Source organism: Bos grunniens, chromosome 19, assembly GCF_055505025.1.
Source record: "Bos grunniens cultivar Pamir isolate PY7600 chromosome 19, Bosgru_T2T1.0, whole genome shotgun sequence".
Classification (NCBI taxonomy): domain Eukaryota; kingdom Metazoa; phylum Chordata; class Mammalia; order Artiodactyla; family Bovidae; genus Bos; species Bos grunniens.
Genome location: NC_141183.1, coordinates 30,057,348 through 30,077,422, shown reverse-complemented (window position 1 = coordinate 30,077,422; position 20,075 = coordinate 30,057,348). Strand labels below are relative to the sequence as shown.

The following is a 20,075-nucleotide window of genomic DNA, read 5'->3' as shown; positions in this document are numbered from 1 at the left end:
AGTGACCAGTGATGAATATCTCTTTATGTGCGTGTTGGTCATTTGTATATTTTCTTTAGAGAACTGTTTATTCAGATCCTTTGCCCATTTTTTTTTTTTAAAGCTGGGTTGTCTTTTTATTGTTGAGTAAGAGTTCTTAATGTATTCTGAATATTCATATATATGATGTACAAATATTTTCTCTCATTCTGTGAGTTGTCTTTTCACTAACCTGATAGTGTTTGTTGATGTACAAAACTGTTTTTTCCTCTGATTCGTTCAAATTCTTATTGAGCATCTAAGGAGATATAAAAGCGATTAAAACATGGTCAAAGAGATAAATCAAATGAATAAGTAATAGAAAGCAAAGTATAAGATTTGCTGAATCATAGCCATCAAACACAAGTGCTTTATGAAGCAGGAGTGAGATTGCTTCCAGCCTGGTGGGTGGTGGTGGGGTAAATCAGGAGAGGGAATTGAGGTTAAAGTAGAAAACTTGGTCTGAATTGCTAGTGATACTCAGCTTGGACTCTGTCTCCTTTTCCTCTCTCCCTGTCTTAATTTATGAGGACTGTTCATCGTGCTTTTTCCTAGACTTGCCTGCAGTTTTACTTTAATGTCTTCTCCAGAACTAGATCCTTTTGGTGTTTTAGGAAGTTTGTGAGTGAGTGTTTGTGTTTTGAGGGCTTCCTAGATGGCTCAAGCGGTAAAGAATCCACCTGCAATGCAGGAGATAGGGGTTTGATCCCTGGGTCAGGAAGGTCCCCTGGACAAGGAAATGGCAACCCACTCCAGTATTGTTGCCTGGAAAATCCCATGGACAGAGGAGTCTGGCAGGCTACTGTATGTTTTGAAGGATTCTTGACTTTTGTTCCTGATATTTGATGGTTTTGAATCTATTCCATTTTGGTTTGATCTGGTGCCTTTTTCGCTGGAGTGTCTTGTATAGATTTCTTTACTGGAGCTTTTTCTTCAGCTTCCTTTTCATTAGCAAGTTTTGCTTGTTTTCTGTTGAACCTTGCTACCACTTGCAGATATACTCCAGAGTTTCACGTCCTTCTCTTCGTCTTCTTCTGCATCTTCTAAGAGCTGTCCACTAATAACTACAAGCCCTGAACCACTTTTGGACCACAGGTGCCATTCAGCTCCCCAGGGACAAATTAGCACGGCCAGGGCTGCTTCGTTGGGACCACCTCTGCTCTAGCAGTGTGCGCTTCATCCTTTGCACCAGCCCTGGAACTGACCTCTCTGGAGAGAGGAAAAGGAGACAGAGTCCAAGCTGAGTATAACTGACCTATCTCAAGATAACTGCTCATCTTCATCATTATCCACTTTAAAGTCATCTTTGTTGGTCTTTAGTTGACAACTGAAAGTTGGTTCCAGGGCCCCAGGGGCACACCTGTGGGTGGGAGAGAGGGTGGGCAGAGGTGAGTGACTGTACTCGCAGAGGGCTGTGAGCAGGGTGGAGTCACACCAGGGCAGAAAGCTTTCAGTTTTAACTGTGATGTAGTCCAGTTTATTTTTTCTTTCATCACTTGTGCTTTTGGTGTCATATCTAAGAACCATAATCCTCATTGCCTAATCCAAGGTCCCAAGGATTTATACCTGTGTTTTCTTCTCTGGGTTTTATAGTTTTAGCTCTTACATTTAGGTCAGCATTTTTGGTGAACAGAATTTCTGTAGTTTTTGTATGTGACTACCCTGGGATCATTAAAAGAGTTTATCATCTTTTAAGAAGTTTTATAGTTTCTCATCACATTATTCTTAATCTACCAGAAGTTGAATTTTTATGTCTGCCTCAAGATAAAAGTCAATACTTTTTCCCCCATATTATTAGTTTATTAAAAAGTTCATCCTTTTCCAGCTGCACTTTTAGCTCTATTATAAATCAGGTTTGGACTGATTTCTGGGCTTTGGTGTTCTTTGTGGTATTGATGTAGAAATATAGTAGATATCTGGATTTTTGATTTATCTCTTTTCCCAAGTAGTTCTCAGTTTAAAAGAAAATTGGGGTAAAATTGACATTATATAGCATCATGATTTTATATTTACATACATTGCAAAATGATCTCCACAGTAAAGCTAGTTAACTATCTCTCGCTATATATGGTTACAGATTTTTTTTTCTTTTGATGAGAATTTTTAACATCTACTCTCTCAGCAACTTTCAACTATACAATAAACTGTTGTTAAGTATAGTCACCAAACTATGGTCAACTATAGTTTACATCTGCATCCCTTACTTATTTTATAATTGGAAGCTTATACTTTTTGACTCCTTTCACCCATTTGGTCCATCTCTGCCTGCCCCTGCAACCACCAGTCTGTTTGAATCTATGAGCTTGTCTGGTGTCTGTCTGTGGTTTTGTCCCAGGCCTACTTAACTGTGAAGAACAAAATGTGATTTCCTGAAACCTGTTTATTTCTTTCTCTATACCTACTTAATGGACATTCTAAAAGAAGGCCTTCTGAGCAAAGGAATAAAAGGGCATGGTTGGAGACCTCATTAACATGAGAATGATCGTTTGAGGTTGCATGAGTCCTTTCTGTTCCAAAGTGGAAGGGCAACTCAAAGCTTCCCTCTTGAAGGATTTTTATCCTTTCATTGGGTGTGGTCTGACTTACATGATGAGGAACCTGACTCTCAGTCTTGGAAATGTAGGTAATCTTTTTCCACTGGGCTTTTAGTAGACTTACCACCTTTACCTTAATGCCTTTTATATTATATCCATGTAGCTGTTTGTTGAGCATTTACTAGGTATCAGTTGGAGTGATGGAAGACAAAAAGCAGTGAACCAAGTTCAGTCCCTACTTACTTCAGTAGGTGATACTCACTGACCATTTATAGTTGTGCTTGACATATACTGAGTCCTTTAATCCACTCAGAAAGCTGTGTGTTAGGTAGGATGAATATCCCCACTTCACATATGAGGGGTTTGTATACTTGCTCCAGATTGAGGTAAGAACTAGAAAGGGTCGTTGGATCAAACTCCTTGTAAAGGGTGACCCTAGGGCCAAACCTGGGCAGAGTAGTTCACACAGCCTCCTGTGTTGTGGCTGCACACACTAGCAGTTCATGTGCTTTTGACTTTGCTGCCTCCTCACTGTAGAATATAAAGTCTGATGGGGGAGTGGGGTAGAGGGTGGTGCTGTGCTGAGTTAAGGGTTAACCCTTCAGTGTTCTACCATGCTCTCTCTGCCAGACATTAGCAGGTACTGTGTGTCTATAAGGCAGAACAGCATTATTCCAGGGACACAGAGGGTCCTTGTGATAGAGGCAGATGCAATACCTTCATACATTTAGATTCTCTTACTTAAGTTGTGGTTCAGGTGCCAAGTTTTGTCTGACTCTTTGCAACTCCATGGACTGCAGCACGCCAGGCTTCCTTGTCCTTCACTATCTCCAGGAGTTTGCCCAAATTCATGTCCATTGAGTCAGTGATGCTATCTAACCCTCTCATCCTCTGCCCGCTCCCTTCTCCTCCTGCCTTGTTTTTTCCAGCATAGAGTCTTTTCCAGTGAGTCGGCTTTTCGCATCAGGTGGCCAAGGTATTGGACCTTCACCTTCAGCAATAGGCCTTCCAATGAATATTCAGGGTTGATTTCCTTTGGATTTGACTGGTTTGATCTCCTTGCCGTCCAAGGGACTTAATGAGTCTTCTCCAGCATCACAGTTCAAAAGCATCAGTTCGACACTCAGACTTCTTTATGGTCCAGCTCTCACATCCGTAATGACTACTGGAAAAACCATAGCTCTGACTATACAGACCTTTGTGAGCAAAGTGATGTCTCTGCTTTTTAAATATGCTGTCTAGGTTCTGTCATAGCTCTCCTTCCAGGGAGCAAGTGTCTTTTAATTTCATGGTGGCAGTCACTGTCCACAGTAATTTTGGAGCCCAGGAAAACAAAATCTATCACTGCTTCTACTATTTCCCCATCTATTTGCCAAGAAGTGATGGGACCAGATGCCATGATCTTAGTTTTTTGAATGTTGAGTTTTAAGCCAACTTTTTTACTCTCCTCTTTTACTTTCATCAAGAGGCTCTTTAGTTCCTCTTCACTTTCTGCCATTAGAATGGTATTATCTGCATATGTGAGGTTATTGATATTTCTTCTAACAATCTTGATTTCAGCTTGTGATTCAGCCAGCCCAACATTTCACATGATATACTTTGTATATAAGCTAAATAAACAAGGTGACAGTATATAACCTTGTCGTACTCCTTTCCTAATATTGAATCAGTCACTTGTTCCATGTAAGGTTCTAACTATTGCTTCTTAACCCACATATAGGTTTCTCAGGAGGCAGGTAAGGTGGTCTGGTATTCCCATCTCTTAAAGAATTTACCAGTTTGTTGTGATCCACACAGTCAAAGGCTTTAGCTTAGTGAATGAAACAAAAGTAGATGTTTTTCTGGAATTCCTTAGCTTTCTCTGTGATCCAGGGAATGTTGGCAATTTGATCTCTGGTTCCTCTGCCTTTTCTAAACCAAGCTTGTACATCTGGAAGTTCTCGTTTCATATCCTGCTGAAGCCTAGCTAGCATGTGAAATGAGCACAGTTGTCCAGTAGTTTGAACATTCTTTGGCATTGCGCTTCTTTGGGATTGAAATGAAAACTGACCTTTTCCAGTCCTGTGGCCACTGCTGAGTTTTCCAAATTTGCTGGCATATTGAATGCAGCACTTTAACAGCATCATGCTTCAGGATTTTAAATAGCTCAGCTGGAATTCCATCACCTCCACTAGCTTTGTTTATTGTAGTGCTTCCTAAGGCTCACTTGACTTCACACTCCGGGTTGTCTGGCTCTAGGTGAGTAACCACACCATCGTGGTTATCCTGGTCATTAAGACCCTTTTTGCATAGTTTTGTGTACTCTTGCTGCTGCTTTTTAATCTCTTCTGCCTCTGTTAGTCCTTACTGTTTCTGTCCTTTATCATGCCCATCCTGGCATGAAATGTTCCCTTGATATTCCCAATTTTCTTGAAGAGATCTCTAGTCTTTCCCATTCTGTTGTTCGTCTCTATTTCTTTGCACTGTTCATTGAAGAAGGCCTTATCTCTTATCTCTCTTTGCTATTTGATTCCCTTATTATTTTGCTTTAAATTTATCAGAATACGAAAGGGTTTATCTATCAAAAGATGACTTACGCTGTTTAGTTATTAGTCAAAATAAATCTGGTTGGGTTCATTAGGGCCTTTGGGTCCTTAGACCCTTGTTGGTTAAGTGATTACCCTGTAGAATCAGCGAAGCGTTGCTCAGAAGCACGTGTTGTCTCTGGTGAATAATTACTGGTGGGGCTGACGTGCAGCAGATGCCTGACTCTCCCTTTCTGGGTCTCTTAGCAACAGCTTGAAGAGGAGGCCGCGAAGCCTCCAGAGCCCGAGAAGCCTGTGTCCCCCCCTCCTGTGGAGCAGAAGCACCGCAGTGTTGTCCAGATTATTTATGATGAAAACCGGGTAAGTTCACGCCATTCTGTGGCAGCTCAGGGCTTGAAGACCACTGCGCTGTACCTTCTCCAGTTGTCTCTGTTCTGTGGTAATGTTAACTGTATTAAAACCTGCTTTCTGCTATAATTTTTTAATGTTCTTAAATTTTGAAGCTTGGTGCTTTTCTTTACATACTGAAGAAAAGTTGATAGTTGTGTCTTAAATTATTTAATATTTCATATTCATGTTATATGGTATAAATACTTATTTTTAACAGTATAATGTTATCAGCCAAATCTCCTGTTGTATAGTGTTAAGTAAGTGTGTAGCACACAATGCAGCCATTCTGTGGTTTTTCACTTTATAAGCGACATTTGATGCCAAGTACACTGTTGTAGTAGAGAATGTGTCATTGGATGTGGGAATGACTTGCATTATCCAGAACTGAGAGTTGGGGTGTAGTTTGAATTTTAGTTATAAAGTGTGAGGCCACTGACCTTTAGGTAGAATTTTGCCTTTTTAGGTCTATTAAAACAATTTCTTCATGCTTATAATTAAAAAGTGTCCATGAATTTAGGAAAGCTGGACCTCAATTCTATGAATAATTTTGTGATGTTGAAGTTGGTTTTTGACCAGAATCCAGCCCAGGAACTAGCAGTTAAAGGAAAACCAACTTCCCCCTAATGTGAAGAGAACCTTGTGACAGAGCTGCTTATCATGGGTCTTCCAGAAGCCCCCGTTGAAGGAAGAATTCGTGCTTTATGTACCGTGTTAGAGAACTGGCTTGTCAGCTAAAGGCTACCATCAGCAGAAGTTGGGGGTTGTTGTTTCAGTTGTTTGCCCTGTTGTGAGTGGAGTCACCAGAATCAGTGCATGTTACACAGGCAGCCTACAGCCGTATTATCCCAGATCCTAAAGGAAATGGCTTTGAGAAAAGCAGCTGTGAGCTAGTCATTAAGTAAGCGTTTACACGAGTGATCTTGGAGTCAGGTGCATGGATGTGTGTGTATAGATGGATAACTGAGTCATCAGACACCCGATACTCAAGATGATGGTAATTGTCACCAGGAGGCAGAAATGTGGGTTAATTACCAGTTTCTTGACTGGGTTCAAAATCAGTCCAATTTATTGGACAGAACAGCTTCCGTGAAGGTGAGTCCAGTGAGGGTGAAAGGCAGTGGGTGGAGTAAGTGATGAGGATCCCTCAGGGCATGCCTGGAGGGTAGACTTTTATAGAAAGTCTCCTGCTTTATAAAACACACTAGAACAATAAAGCACTTCTGTGGGCTGATTGGCTTCAGGTCAATTTGTGACTCAAGGGTAAAGTAAATAAGGATCAGAGCTGGTGATGATGGAAAAGGGATTTTATAAAACACTGAATTCTTAGTATGAGTTACTTTTCAAGTATGTTGAATCCAGTGATATTTATTAATTGATTGAATTGCTTAATTAGCCTTCTCTTACAGGCTTAATAAACAGTTCCAGTGTTAGTGGGTTCTGCGGTTGCCTGACTAGGATGTGACAGAGAATCCGGTTTGTGTTTGATTTATATGTGTGCTCTTTTTCATTAGTTAGTGTAGTACGTGTTCCTCGATGCCCATCAGCAGAGCCGGAAAGCTCCTTTTGGACCTCTTCTTGCCACTTCAGCATTTATACACTCAGCTTGTTACACATTCTGTGTAGAAGAACCTAGCTTGAAATCTGTGTTAATATTAGACTTACAGTGAAGATTGTTTTTAACTCAGTAACCACAGAAATCATCTTTTAAAACAAATTCTTGGCAGAGCTTACCTGGAAGAGATCGAAGCCGGGTCACCTTTAAGGGACCTGGAAGGGAGTGTTTGGCTTCCGGAAGGGCGTTGCGATGTGGTTCGAGGTTCTCCCCGGGATCGCCGTCATGGGCGTTTGCTTGTTCATACCGGAAATGGCCACCGCACACATCCACAGGTTCAGTAACAGGGGCAAGGAAAAAAGGGTTGCCCGTTATTCATATCAGTGGTATTTGATGGAGATAGGCGCGTCTCTGGAGTAAACCGTTTATGTGTCAATGGGTTTGGAGAACATTGATTAAGGAAATGTTTTCCTGGTTGATGAAGAACAACTCAGTTATGCTCTTCTATCCCTGCTAGTAGATTATGCTGTATATTGTGTAGCATGCATTGTATTTTGTAGTGTGTAATAAAAATAAAAAATAAAATCAGAAAAACAAATTCTTTTTGTATCCGCTGTTGCTAGTTGTCTGCTGTGGTAGTGCTTGTGCAGTAGGTCCTAGATGGTAGCAGGGGTCTCCAGGGGGCAGGGTGGAGGTCCTCGGGGGCGGAAGTGGAGCATGCAGCCTTCCTTACTCCTGACCCTGACCCGAACCTTTCTCCTCACCAGCTGCCTTTTGTCAGACCTTTGCCCTATCTGTGCTTTTCATGAATGACCTTACTCATTTTGACTCAGAAGGCAGAGAGCAGTGGTTGGTGACAGGGGTCGTCCCCTTCTTGTTTGTCAGCAGCACATGCTGGTTGCAGCCTAACATGTCTTGAGAGACTGGGGCCATGATCTGAGAGGCGACTTCTTTCTTTTATTTAGGACGTTAATGGGAAGCAGAAAACTGCTCATGCTGATGGTTAGCTTTAAAACTGTCTTAGTGAGAGAACAAGTGCTCTGCATCATAGTTAAACTTGAGGCCAAGATTCATTTAGTCTCTAAACAGACGCTTCTCAACTATTTTTAATAGTTTAATTTGCTGTCACCCTTCCCAGTTGTAGATCCCAAAAATATTTGTCAGTGCTCTAATTTCAGTGTTATAATACATATTGAAAGAGGGGTGTGGAGTGTAGTTTTCAGAAACATTTATGCTTTGGTTGAATGATTTGCAAGTTACTGTGGCACTAGTTTCACTAGAAGAAAGAGATTGACAATAGAGAACGTACTCAGTGCCAATAACCCCTGGTCACTGAGGCCATTGTCCTGGAAACTATTTCTCTCTGCTACTCTGCAGATTTGGTTAATCAATGAGGAGCCTCAGTCCTGCCTCCTGAGTGTTGGTCTGGTCAGTTGCTTCTCTCTTCCTCCTTTGGCACTAGCTTATTTTAACCCATCACCTCACATAGGTGCTGAATTTCCTTCCTTCAGTCTTTTCTTTCTAATCCATCCTTCATATTTGAGACCTCCAGTGTGATTTCCAAATAGAACTTTTTGCTAAGTTTCTATTTCTCTCTTTCTCCCAAGTAGCCCAGCCTTTTCATCAGGGCTCACATGCCTGCCTGGCCAGCCTGCGGGCCTGGACTCCTTTCTTAGCACTACCAGAACAGGTGTGAGTGTCCCCTTGATGACAGTGCTTTTTACCCTGTAATGTTGCCCCAGTGCCAGGCGTCCCTGTGTCTTGCTCGTCTTGTCTGTCGAGTGCAATCACTTCAGGACCCAAAGCAAGGATCATTTTCTCTGTGAAGCCTTCCAGGACTCCTTATCCTCCACACCAGAAAGTCAGTCTTATTCATTGTTTGCTTAGGGTCTAGCAGGTGCTTGTCACATGGAACATATTCAGTGTGTGTTTGAGGCATTAATTACTTCTATCTGTAGATTTAGAACAAAGTTATATTATGTAAATGTGAAGGTTTTAAATTAAAATGTTTCTGCCAAACAATTGATAGGTTAATCTGTTCTTAGCAGTTTAGCCAACATTAAGTCAAATATTTAATAAAATTTTGCAAAACTTAAATCTTGGAATATGCAAACACCTTCTAAATATCAGCTCTAAAATTAATCCTGAAGAGGTAAGTGCTTTTAATTAATAGGATACCAGTAAATATTTGCCATAACATAATTTCCCCCTTGTTTACCAGTATTATTTGTTTACAGTTCCACTTGGCCAGCTTGTTCTTGGTTGAAGAACAGGCTGTAGACTGTATAGTGGTGGAGTGCCTCTAGAAGGCAAATTAAAAAACTGGCAAGTGTAGATTATCTAGAGAGATTATCATTGAAGGTGCTAGATATTTCCAAATTTATGACCTGTGATTATGTTATTTGTGTGTTATTTAATACATGCCTTATAGTTAGTAAATTTGAATTTTCTGGTATGTACGTTTGGCTTTTTGAGAACAGTTGTTCTCAACTGCAGGCTTTTTTGATTGTTATAACTTGTAGCGGGGTGGAGTGCTGGTGGCATCTAATGGATTGAGACTGGGGTACTGCTGAGTAGCTTATAATGCACTGGGCAGTCCCCATAAGAAAGAGACATCTGGCCCAAAATGTTAATGGTACCAAGGGCAATAAGTCTGCCTTAAAATTGTCAATAGAAATAGAGTTCATGCGGCACATTGTATGGGTTGTTACAGTTTTGTATTTGACATTTTTGATAGGTTTATTTTTCATCTCAATAACATTTTGAGTTTCTTGGAGTTCAGAAAGTACATTACACTAGTTTGAGCCTTCTACACTGGTTAAACATACTTCTTTTCACATAATATATGCTAAGTAAATCTTTGACTGATTGATAAAGGAAAAGGAGAATGTTTAAGGGAAAATCTTTCTTTATACTTGGGGATCCTTCTTAATTTCATTCCCACGATGTCTCACATCAGAAGTCCTGGAGAGTTCCTAACTGCAGTGTGTGGACAGTGGGAGTCTGTAGTGGACAGGGAACCCTTGTGACCAGTGAGCACGTGCTGGGCAGAGAGAGCTGAGAACCTTGACACTGTTACCGGATATAGAATTCCAGTTTAAACAGCTTGAGTGTCGAATTTTGTTGTATTTCATTTGTCTATTAAAGGTAGATTTCTGCTAGATAGCACTTTGGTCTAGATGATTTAACTTTTGAAAAAGACATGTGGTGTTGGTTTAGTCTCTAAGTTGTGTCTGACTCTTGAGACCTCATGGACTGTAGCCTGCAAGGCTCCTCTGTCCATGGGCTTCTCCAGGTAAGAACACTGGAATGGGTTGCCATTTCCTTCTCTAGGGGATCTTCCTGACCCAGGAATCTAACTGGGGTCTCCTGCAAGACAGAGAGATTCTTTACCAACTGAGCTATGAGGGAAGCCCCAAAAGGCATGTAAAAGTATATAATTCAACATTTATTCACTAATGAATACTTTGAGTAATTCAAACTAGTTTTTCTCTGTTATTAATAAGGTTTTCTTAAAACTAGAGAATATACTCATTATAAGCTTTTCTTCAAAGATACCAGTTTGGCCTACCATGGTAAAGATTGCCAACTTTATGTTATTTTGTGTTTTTAAATCATCTTTAAAGATATTAAGAGTTGAAGTTTTAAACATGTTTGAGGGATTCATTTCTAATAGTGAATCTCTGCTTCCTCTCCTTGGAATCTTATTAGTAATATCTATTTGCTTTTAAGAACTTAGCAATTCTTTGGGTTTTGCTTTCAAAACACGTGTTTAGATTTGACTGATTTGGTGAAGGAGTTATGAAAACAAAATTAGTATTTTAGCCTATCATATGAAAGAAGAATATTTGGAAGTAAGGATAAGTTTGACTATATATTGGCCTTTAGGTAAATATTATTGAATTAGAAGTAATTTTGCATTTAGGTAAAGTAATTTTTACTTATATAATAATATTTTTATCTGTAGAAAAAAGCGGAAGAAGCTCATAAAATATTTGAAGGTCTTGGCCCAAAAGTTGAACTGGTGAGTAAAAAATTTTTTTCGTGTCTAATGCTCTTTTTGAAGCAGTTTTTCTTGGGATAAGGTGGAGTATGGTCGCTTGATTCAGGATGAGAGTACTGTGGCCGGACAGTAAGGGTGATAAGCTTGAAATAATATGCACAAACTTGGGACCTTTGCAGAGGCATTTTCCTGATCATGTTCTTGCCCGAGCAGCTGTTAAATCACTGAGGTAGAAGGAGGAAGAAGTAATAGCAGAAATGGAAAACTCTGAATCATCTTGTTAGGGTAATAATGGCATTTAATCCTCCTTTGTCTTTCAAAGTTAAAAAAAAAAATCTATGAGTGAAGCGACTATGGGGTACAGTGGATTTCATTGTTAGCAGATGGGGTGGACAGAGTTATTCAGAGAGGCCAGCTAAGTCTGGAGGTTGTGGCTGAGTGTTTGTGTGTAGACCCATTAGCAGTACTTTACCTGAGCTTCCATTGATGTGTAGGGAGTGTGTCTTTGTCTCTTAGTAGGCAAGTGTACAACATTTTGTTTATAAATGTTTGGTTTATTTTATAGCCACTCTATAACCAGCCGTCAGACACCAAGGTGTACCATGAGAACATCAAGACGTAAGTATTGATCATCTTTGGAGTTCTTCAGTTAAAGACCGTATATTCTATAGAGAGACCATTTTTACATTATCTGCTGACATAGTACTATAATGTAGTGTAGGTGTGTTTTAGATTTGTGTAATTTGCTGTCGTTTTACTATATGTTATCTTCCTCTGGCTTTTTGGGGGTTGGGGTAACAGCTTTGAGTTTCCGAGGCCAAAAAATAAAATAAATGATTGCATAAAACTAGCTGGTTTTATGATCTGCTAGTAAAAAAGGTGGATACTTAACATTGAAATGGCTTACCTTGAGGCTTGAATTTTTTGCCTCCTGTTTTGTCTTTTTTTCAGTGGAGTACCTGCAAGGCGCATGATGAAGTAAGATAATGAAGCTTTTTCATTTAAGACTAGTGATGACACCGTCCCCCACCAAGCCACATCTGCCATTGCAAAGTAGAAGTGCCACGGATCATTTTATCATTATTCAAATCCTATTCTAGGGAAATCCCTTCCATGACTCTTGCTAATGACGGTATTTGTAGACCCTTCTGCCGTTTCATGCCCTGGTGCCTCGGAAGCGCTCAGCCCTCACGTGGGTGCGGAGACTGCTCCACAATGTAGCTGGCTTAGCCTTGCTCCTCCCAGACACCAGGCCTTTCTGGATGCACATTTTGGAATAAGAAAATAAGTGAAAAGAAAACCTAATTTCTTGATCTGATTGAAGTAAGAGAGGAAGCTAGATAGGTATCTTTTTTTTTTAATTATCATATTTTAAGAGAATTTTAGATGAGTTATTCTTAGTTTGTAACAAAAATGTGATATTTCTTCTTTATTATGTTTTATTAACTATAACCAGAACATTATACTTATTTACTAGTACAGTTACTAATGGGCACATTGATATTTATATATATATATATAATTAAAAAAAATTTTTCTTACTGAGAGTATATGCAATAGTTAGCTACTTTGCAGAACTGGTGGCAAATATAATTTGCATGGTAGTATGCATGACAGAAACTGAAATTTGAATGATTTTAACTTTTGTTAAGTAAGTGGTTTATAATAAAAGTCATATACCTAGAATTTTTCTGTGAGATGCTGCTGTGGTCTTTGACAACCCTTAGAACTAGGTTAGGCAAAACATATAAAATATACCTTATTTTGGAACTGTTTAGCTGTTCTAACATTTTTAAAAAGGAGAATAGCGGATAAAAATCTAGTTGGCTACTTTTAATAATTTTTTTTTTCCACAAAGCTTCCATTATGTTTGTGTTCTGTCTTTTCCCTGATAGTTGCTGCAGAGCAGCCCTGTCTGATTTATTTCATATTAGCTATCGTCTTGCTATAGTGTTTAGCACACTATCCTGAGAAGGAGTTCTTCATGTAAATTCTTAGGAACCATTGTAAATTATATTTATTGATTGTCTTTTGCTGTTGAGTAGCACATAATTACAGCGAGAGCAAACTGCATACATGGAAATGCTTCCATGCTTTCCACTGCACACCATCTTGTGAAGTACCGTCTACTCAGCTACGTGTGTCCGTACGGATCGTTCAGTAGCTGTTCTGTCATTATCATCATTTGCTTTGTATGAAATAGCAAATGTTCCTTTCAGTAATTCTCTTTAATCTCTTGGCTCCTTTTCCATATAGCCAGCTCCTGACTGTTCATGCTTATTTAAGTGGAGCCAGTGTCAGTGTTAGTCCGGAGTGGCAGATAACCAAAAAAATTACTTCTACTTGCCTTGGCTTTGTATTTATATTTGAATAATCAGCTTGAAATCCTTTCTGGAAGTAGGTGGGGTATAAATATTTATATTTGAACCTGCATGCCATTGTTTTTGAAGGTTACAGTGCTTCATATTTGAAAAGTGAAACTGTTAAGTTATAAGGGAGGACTTGCTGTCCTATCACATTGCCCTCCCCATGACTTCTTAGAGTGGACTGCGTTGTTTCTGTGCCTGAAGAAAGCCTCTGTTTACGGCAGAGTCAGCCCTCTGTGTTGGTACACTCTGAGGAGGCAGGGCAGCGTGGACTTGTGTTAGGAGGTAACTGTGAAAGCTTGGCCTCCTCTCCACCTCCCTCCTCCCAAGAGTGAACCAGGGTGCTTAACCTCACTAGGATTCTTAAGAAGAATCAGTAATTGTTATAACTTGAAAATAATATTTGCCTTATGAATGTAATAGTTGAAAATGAACTCTTTGTGTTAAAGCCTTACTATAGAATGGGAGGAAATTTAGTCCTAATTATTGGAGGAGTCTTGTTTTGCAGGGTGAAAAAATTAGGATTAACTTTGATTATATTGTATATTCTTAAGTGATCTTTGCTTGTTTTTCAGTGTCTCTGAAAACAAAGTGAATGCACTATTGAATTGTACTTTTTCTTAATGTCATACAACCGTATTTTTCTCTTCTAGAAACCAGGTGATGAGGAAAAAACTCATTTTATTTTTTAAAAGAAGAAATCATGCAAGAAAACAAAGGGTGAGGTCCTATCCTTGTTCACTGAAATTTGTTCAGCTTTCCCGTCCGTGCTTCTTCAGGCATTCGCTTTCCCATTGTTAGTGAGAACGGTTCTTGACCACACTTGAGAGCAGGTGCTGATTTGTAACTATAAATGTGACTTAGACATCAATCTGAGTCTAGTAACATTTTGATATCATAAATCACATTTAATATCATCAAATTCTCTTGGTCATCTGTGTATAGCATTTTCATCTAGCCAAAATAAAGAAAATGGTGAGTAGTTTAAAAAAATATGAAAGAGAAGTAGGATGATCTCATTTAGTCTCTTAACCTCAGACAAATTGGGTAAGTTATGGTCATGCCGATGAGGCATCACTGTTCTTTCTTGTTAGAATCTGGGTCAGCTAAAGTTCAGCTTTTTCAAATTCACGGTATTCTTTGTATTTATTATGACTTGCAGTCTAAAAATTTTGTGGTTATAATCTTCATGGAAATTAAGTTACAGAAAATATGATGCCACTGTTCTTTTATAGTGTGTTCGTAATAATTTTAGACTGTTAATTCATTTGAATGGTTTCTTACTGAATAAATGATATATTTTGATTCACATCAGAAATGAACTTGTACCTTGTATTTAAGGACCTGTTAGTTTAATGAATTGTAAGAGTCACCAGCTTTTATATGGTATATAACTCCTAATGTTCTAATCTGGCAGTCTGGGCCTTCAGATACTTTCTTAAATTATCAGTCTTGAATTTTTTTTTTTTTTTTTGGCCAAGAACATACACATATAAATAAATTAGCTAAAGTGTTTTTTTTCTGTCCAGTAATTTTGTTTTAATTATGGTAATTGCTAAATTTGCTATCCAAAGAGGCAAACATAGAGGTCCAGACTTTGTTCTTATACTTCACCGAGTATTTAGTGATGAACTTTGTATGTTCACTGACTTGCTTCGTAAATACTTGTTGGCAGTTTCCCCTTTTCCAAGAGTGAACCAAGGTGTTTTATCTCACCAGGATTCGTAAGGAGAATCAGTAACAGTGTAATTATAACTTAAAAGTAATATTTGCCTTATAATTGAATGTAATAATTGAAAATGAACCCATGTATTATTCTACAAAGGGAGTAGATAGCCACGTGGCTTTAGCCCTCGGGAGTCTAAGGAGGAACAGGGCAGATGAGGGCACGGGCGATTACTGTATTGTGGTCATCTTGTGGTTCAGGACGTCCAGATGACTGAGAGCACGTAGGGGACAGCTGGCACATAGTGGACCCCAGGAAAACCAGCTGTCTGCCAACTTGTACAAGCTTGGGAAGGGCTGGGAAGTGGAGGGAGCATGACAGGGCAGGGGAGCCAGGCCAGGTTGTGCATGGCCTGAGGGTCAGGAGGGGGCTTGAGGTCAGATGCTGAGGTCATCTGTGAAATGTTTAAGCTGAGGAAGGGAATGTGCATCTAGTTACACCTCAGGGTGCGTGGGAGTCGTGTAGGAAGGAGGCAAGGGGGTGACTTGGCGGTAGAGCCGAATGAAGGTAGATTCAGGCCCAGGAGGCGGACGGGTGTCAAGGAGACAGAGGGAGTATGGGGGACAGCGCTTTCCCTCTCTTCCCTTCCTGGGCCATCTTGAGCCCTTTCACACTTTTCTGTTGTTTTGTACCAACGGTCCTGTGCCCACAGTACAGGGTTCTTTCTTCTCTGTTTAAAGAATGAAGTCACACATTCATTTCTCTAAAAGCATTCATTCTCGATTTCATGTAGTTTACTGGATTTCTTTTTGTCATAGAGTACAACCAATTTCTGCCTTTTCCAGACTGTAAAAATGTTCATTATATGGCATTATTTATAGTAAGAAAAAATTGCAACTAACCAGAACTTCCAACAGTAGGAGGGTGGTCTAAGTTTGAGTGTTTTCTTTGACTGATGGAAAGGTGACAACAAAATGTTAATCTGCTTGCCTTTGGGATTACAAACTATTTACATATTCTATTTCTTATTTTCCTGACAATGAAGACTTAATTGTTATCAGAGTGGCTCAGCATGTAGTTTGTTGATTTGTGTAGTCTTAATGTTGACTAAGAAATCCAGCCATGATAGGCCTGTGTGTGGATCTTTCATAGAAAACAGCTCCCTGTCTTTCTCTTCTTTCAGATCAAGGACACCTTTTCATTCACAGTTGAGTCATAGGCCAAATGTCCTTCTGACTTAGCCTTAAGAAGTAACCTGTTCTTTTAAAAGTATTAGGTTTGTCAGAATCACAGAGTTTAGTTTAATTATTAATTTGCTACGGGTATTTAATAGGAACAAAAAATCTGCCAACGTTATGATCAGCTCATGGAGGCATGGGAGAAAAAAGTGGACAGAATAGAAAATAACCCTCGGAGGAAAGCTAAAGAAAGCAAAACAAGAGAGTACTATGAAAAGCAATTTCCAGAGATTCGAAAACAGAGAGAACAGCAAGAACGGTTTCAGCGGTAAGTGGTTTGATGTTTTTCTGTGAATCATATTTTTAATTTTTCACAATATTTATTGTCACCTGAATCTAACCATTAAGAAGGTTCATAAAGAATTTTGTTATGTTTTTCCTTTTTTTAAATAAATATAGTTGATTTACAGTGTTGTACCAGTCTCTGCTGTATAGCAGAGTGACTCAGTTTTACACGTACATACCTTCCTTTTTAAATATTCTTTTCCATTATGATTTATCCCAGGATATTGAATATAGTTCCTTATGTTATACAGTGGGACCTTGTTGCTTATCCATCCTATATATAATAGTTTGCATCTGCTAATCCCAAACTCCCAATCTATCCCTCCCCCACCCCTTGGCAATCACAAATCTCTTCTCTACGTTTATGAGTCTAAGAACTTTTATTTTGAATATAAAACTTGGTTATCAATTAGCAATGTTTATGTCTTGGTGAATCTAATAACTTTTTATATTTAATCATGCTGTTGAATCTAAATTTAAGTGAATATGTTGAAATTAACTCTTCAGTTCTTGAAAATGCTCATTCCTTTTGAAATGACAGTAAGAATAAGACAGTGTTTCATGGTCCTTCGCTACCCTTCAGCATAATCAAAAGTCTTATTAAATTGTTTGCTAATTAAGAAATTCTCTGTTATTGGTATGTAGTTTCTGATTTGTTTTTACTTTAGAGGACAAGTGCTTTTGCAAAGGTAGAATCTTTAGTTGCCTTTTCTGCTGTCTCATGTACGTGAGTCATGAAAGCCCTGGTAACCACAGTTAAGTTGTTGTGAGGAGTGATGATTGGATTTTTGTTCCCCTCCCTTTAAAAATGTTTTATGAATTTTTCTAAGTCTGCTATCCTGTGCTGTGGAAGGCAGACAAAAGACTGCTATTTGAAATGAAAATGACACCAATAACTAGTTTTCCAGATGTTTCCTGCAAATAGTTCTGCCATTTGAATTTAGACTTGTAACCTTTAAAAAGAAATCTTAGCATTTAAATTGTTCCTAATTTTATAGATAAATGACTTAAACATATTGCTTAAAAGTAGTTACTCAATAGCATTTTAGGTTTTTTTCCCCTGACTTCTAGTCCCACTCAGAAAGCAAATTGATGTAAAAGTAATTAATTGATACTTCTTTATAAAAGGCCTTTAAATATATATGTAATTTCTCCCTCATATTTAGAGTTGGGCAGAGGGGAGCTGGTCTTTCAGCCACCATTGCTAGGAGTGAACATGAGATTTCTGAAATTATTGATGGGCTCTCTGAACAGGAGGTAAGACACTTAATTAATTCATGTTAATTGATTAGGCATTTTAGTGTCATACCCCATGAACTAAGGGTTTATTTGTATATATATGAGAGAAAGCTTACGGCATATGGATTTTTCCAAAGTACATGGCCTACCATAGAAGGTTTTAAACAAGGCTGCCCTGAGATCTTATTGGCATTTTATGAAGATGGCTTCGGCAGCAGGGAGGCCTGGAAAGAGGTGAGGACGCTGTTACGATTAAAAATAAGGGCCTGAATCAGGGTGACAGTGGTAGAAATGTGTTAAGAGGGGCCTTATAGGACAGATGAGTAGAAGGCAGAATGGATAGGACAGGAGTTGGGGGAAAAGACGAGCAGGTTAGAGGATGGGCTGCTGCTGCCGTTTTCCTGAAAGAGCAAAGGAGCAGGTGTTTGTGTGTTGGGTTGTGGACCTGAGGTTCATTGGGGGTGGAGTGGGGGGTGATGTCTAGAGTGTGATTTCTAGCCAGCCGAGCCTGGGAGAGATCGATATGATGTTAATAAATCAGTTCTGAATAAGAATAAATTTCAGTTCCTAGCACTGAGTCTTCATGGCTGGGTTCATACTCTCTGAAGTTTGGTCCGAAAGCCATGTATTAACTTTTGCTAGTTTTGGTTTGAAAATATGGCTTTTTGAAAACCTCATCTCTCAATTCTGAAGTGGTGGTCCTCTTAAGTAATAATCAAAGACAATTATTATATTCCTGTACATTTCAGGGTTTGTGGCTGTGATCTCTGCAGTGATGACTAACTCTGCATTTAATTTCTTTGCTTACTGTTTGAACTGATTCTATAAGGGCGGGGGGAGGGGGGCATCTGTAAGCAACCCAAGCTAGTATTAGGTGAATACTAGCTAAATGTGAAGCTAGTGAATGTCAAGGTGAATGTCAAGCTAGTGTGTCTGTCCCAAACCACATTTTGGTGTTTAGACAGACTGAGGTAGAATGTGCTAAGTCGCTCCAGTCGTTTCCGACTCTTTGCGACCCCATGGACTGTAGCCCTCCAGGGTCCTCTGTCCATGGAATTCTCCAGCAAGAATACTAGAGTGGGTTGCCATTTTCTCCTCCAGGGGATCTTCCTGACCCAGGTATCAAACCCGTGTCCCTTATGTCTCCTGCATTGACAGGTGGGTTCTTTACCACTTGAGAGTCCCTGTAAAATGAGAAACTCTGTCAGGAATTGACTAAGGCAATGTCCACTGCTAGAAGAGTTTTAGAAGAAGACCTAGCCTTGTGTTGGGGTCAGTAGTTATAATTTTTGGTACAAGTTTTCTCATGGAAGTTTGTGCTTATAAACTTACTGGCTTAAGCTTTGGGAAGATAAATTATATAACTGAAACCAAGTTTTAGTTGAAATTCGAAGGATGATAGTCTTAAATTTGCAGTGGAAAGATTATGTAAGTTTAGCAAGAAGTGTTTGATACTTGAGTAAGTTTAGTTAATCTAAAAACAATGACCTTAAGATTTTGGTTCCTATCTGCGTATTTTTCTATTTTATTATTCTATAAAATGATGTTGAGACTTTTTAAAATGAGGCAATATTAATGTTAATAAGTGCTTCATAAGGTCATTTCTTCAGTGATCTGACATCATTGTGTGTCCTTTAGGTCTAAGAGCCATCTGCTGCGTTTAAGGAAAGAACTCTTCTCACATTGTAGTGGTGGATTTAAAAAAGTACATGTACTTTCTGCCTCTCTGCCTCTGTTATTCATACAATGAGTATTTATTAGATTCGTATATAATGACCATATGTTAGATGTTATGGTACCACTGCCATTGTCATTAAAGTGCATATGTGGTGTTTCAGTGTCTGTTAAGATAGTCTGTGGCCCTCTTTAAGTTTAATTCTATGTACATTGCATTTCTTCTTTGTTTTCCTTCAGAATAATGAGAAACAAATGCGACAGCTCTCTGTGATCCCACCTATGATGTTTGATGCTGAACAGAGACGGGTCAAGTTCATTAACATGAATGGGCTCATGGAGGACCCTATGAAGGTTTATAAAGATAGGCAGTTCATGAATGTTTGGACTGACCATGAGAAGGAGATCTTTAAAGACAAGTAATTTAAATTTTAAATTATTCTCTAATAGAAGCTTATATGAGTTAGTGAAAAATATTGGCATTTACTTGTAAATTGAACTGTTTCCCCTAAAACATGGCCCCATTTTGGCATTTGAATAACGTGGGAGGCAGAGAAGACAGATAGGATGCAACCTTCCTGTAAA

General features: G+C 39.0%; 1 protein-coding gene and 1 pseudogene across 26 annotated transcripts in view; both read left to right on the top strand.

The window, feature by feature from the left end:
* The window catches only part of NCOR1 (nuclear receptor corepressor 1), a 114,433-nt gene that overhangs the window by 32,829 nt on the left and 61,529 nt on the right, over nucleotides 1-20,075 (top strand). For 20 of the 26 annotated variants that reach the window (XM_086358662.1, XM_086358652.1, XM_086358660.1 and 17 more), the window contains exons 6-13: nucleotides 5,324-5,437; nucleotides 10,987-11,043; nucleotides 11,588-11,640; nucleotides 11,974-12,000; nucleotides 14,042-14,108; nucleotides 16,388-16,560; nucleotides 17,744-17,834; nucleotides 19,731-19,909. In XM_086358662.1, the coding sequence (XP_086214788.1) occupies nucleotides 5,324-5,437; nucleotides 10,987-11,043; nucleotides 11,588-11,640; nucleotides 11,974-12,000; nucleotides 14,042-14,108; nucleotides 16,388-16,560; nucleotides 17,744-17,834; nucleotides 19,731-19,909 (761 nt within the window). The remainder of the gene's footprint in view (nucleotides 1-5,323; nucleotides 5,438-10,986; nucleotides 11,044-11,587; nucleotides 11,641-11,973; nucleotides 12,001-14,041; nucleotides 14,109-16,387; nucleotides 16,561-17,743; nucleotides 17,835-19,730; nucleotides 19,910-20,075) is intronic. The other 6 variants (XM_086358650.1, XM_086358659.1, XM_086358645.1 and 3 more) reach the window with 1 other exon arrangement.
* Nucleotides 7,138-7,621, top strand: LOC147351961 (NADH dehydrogenase [ubiquinone] 1 alpha subcomplex subunit 1 pseudogene; annotated as a pseudogene).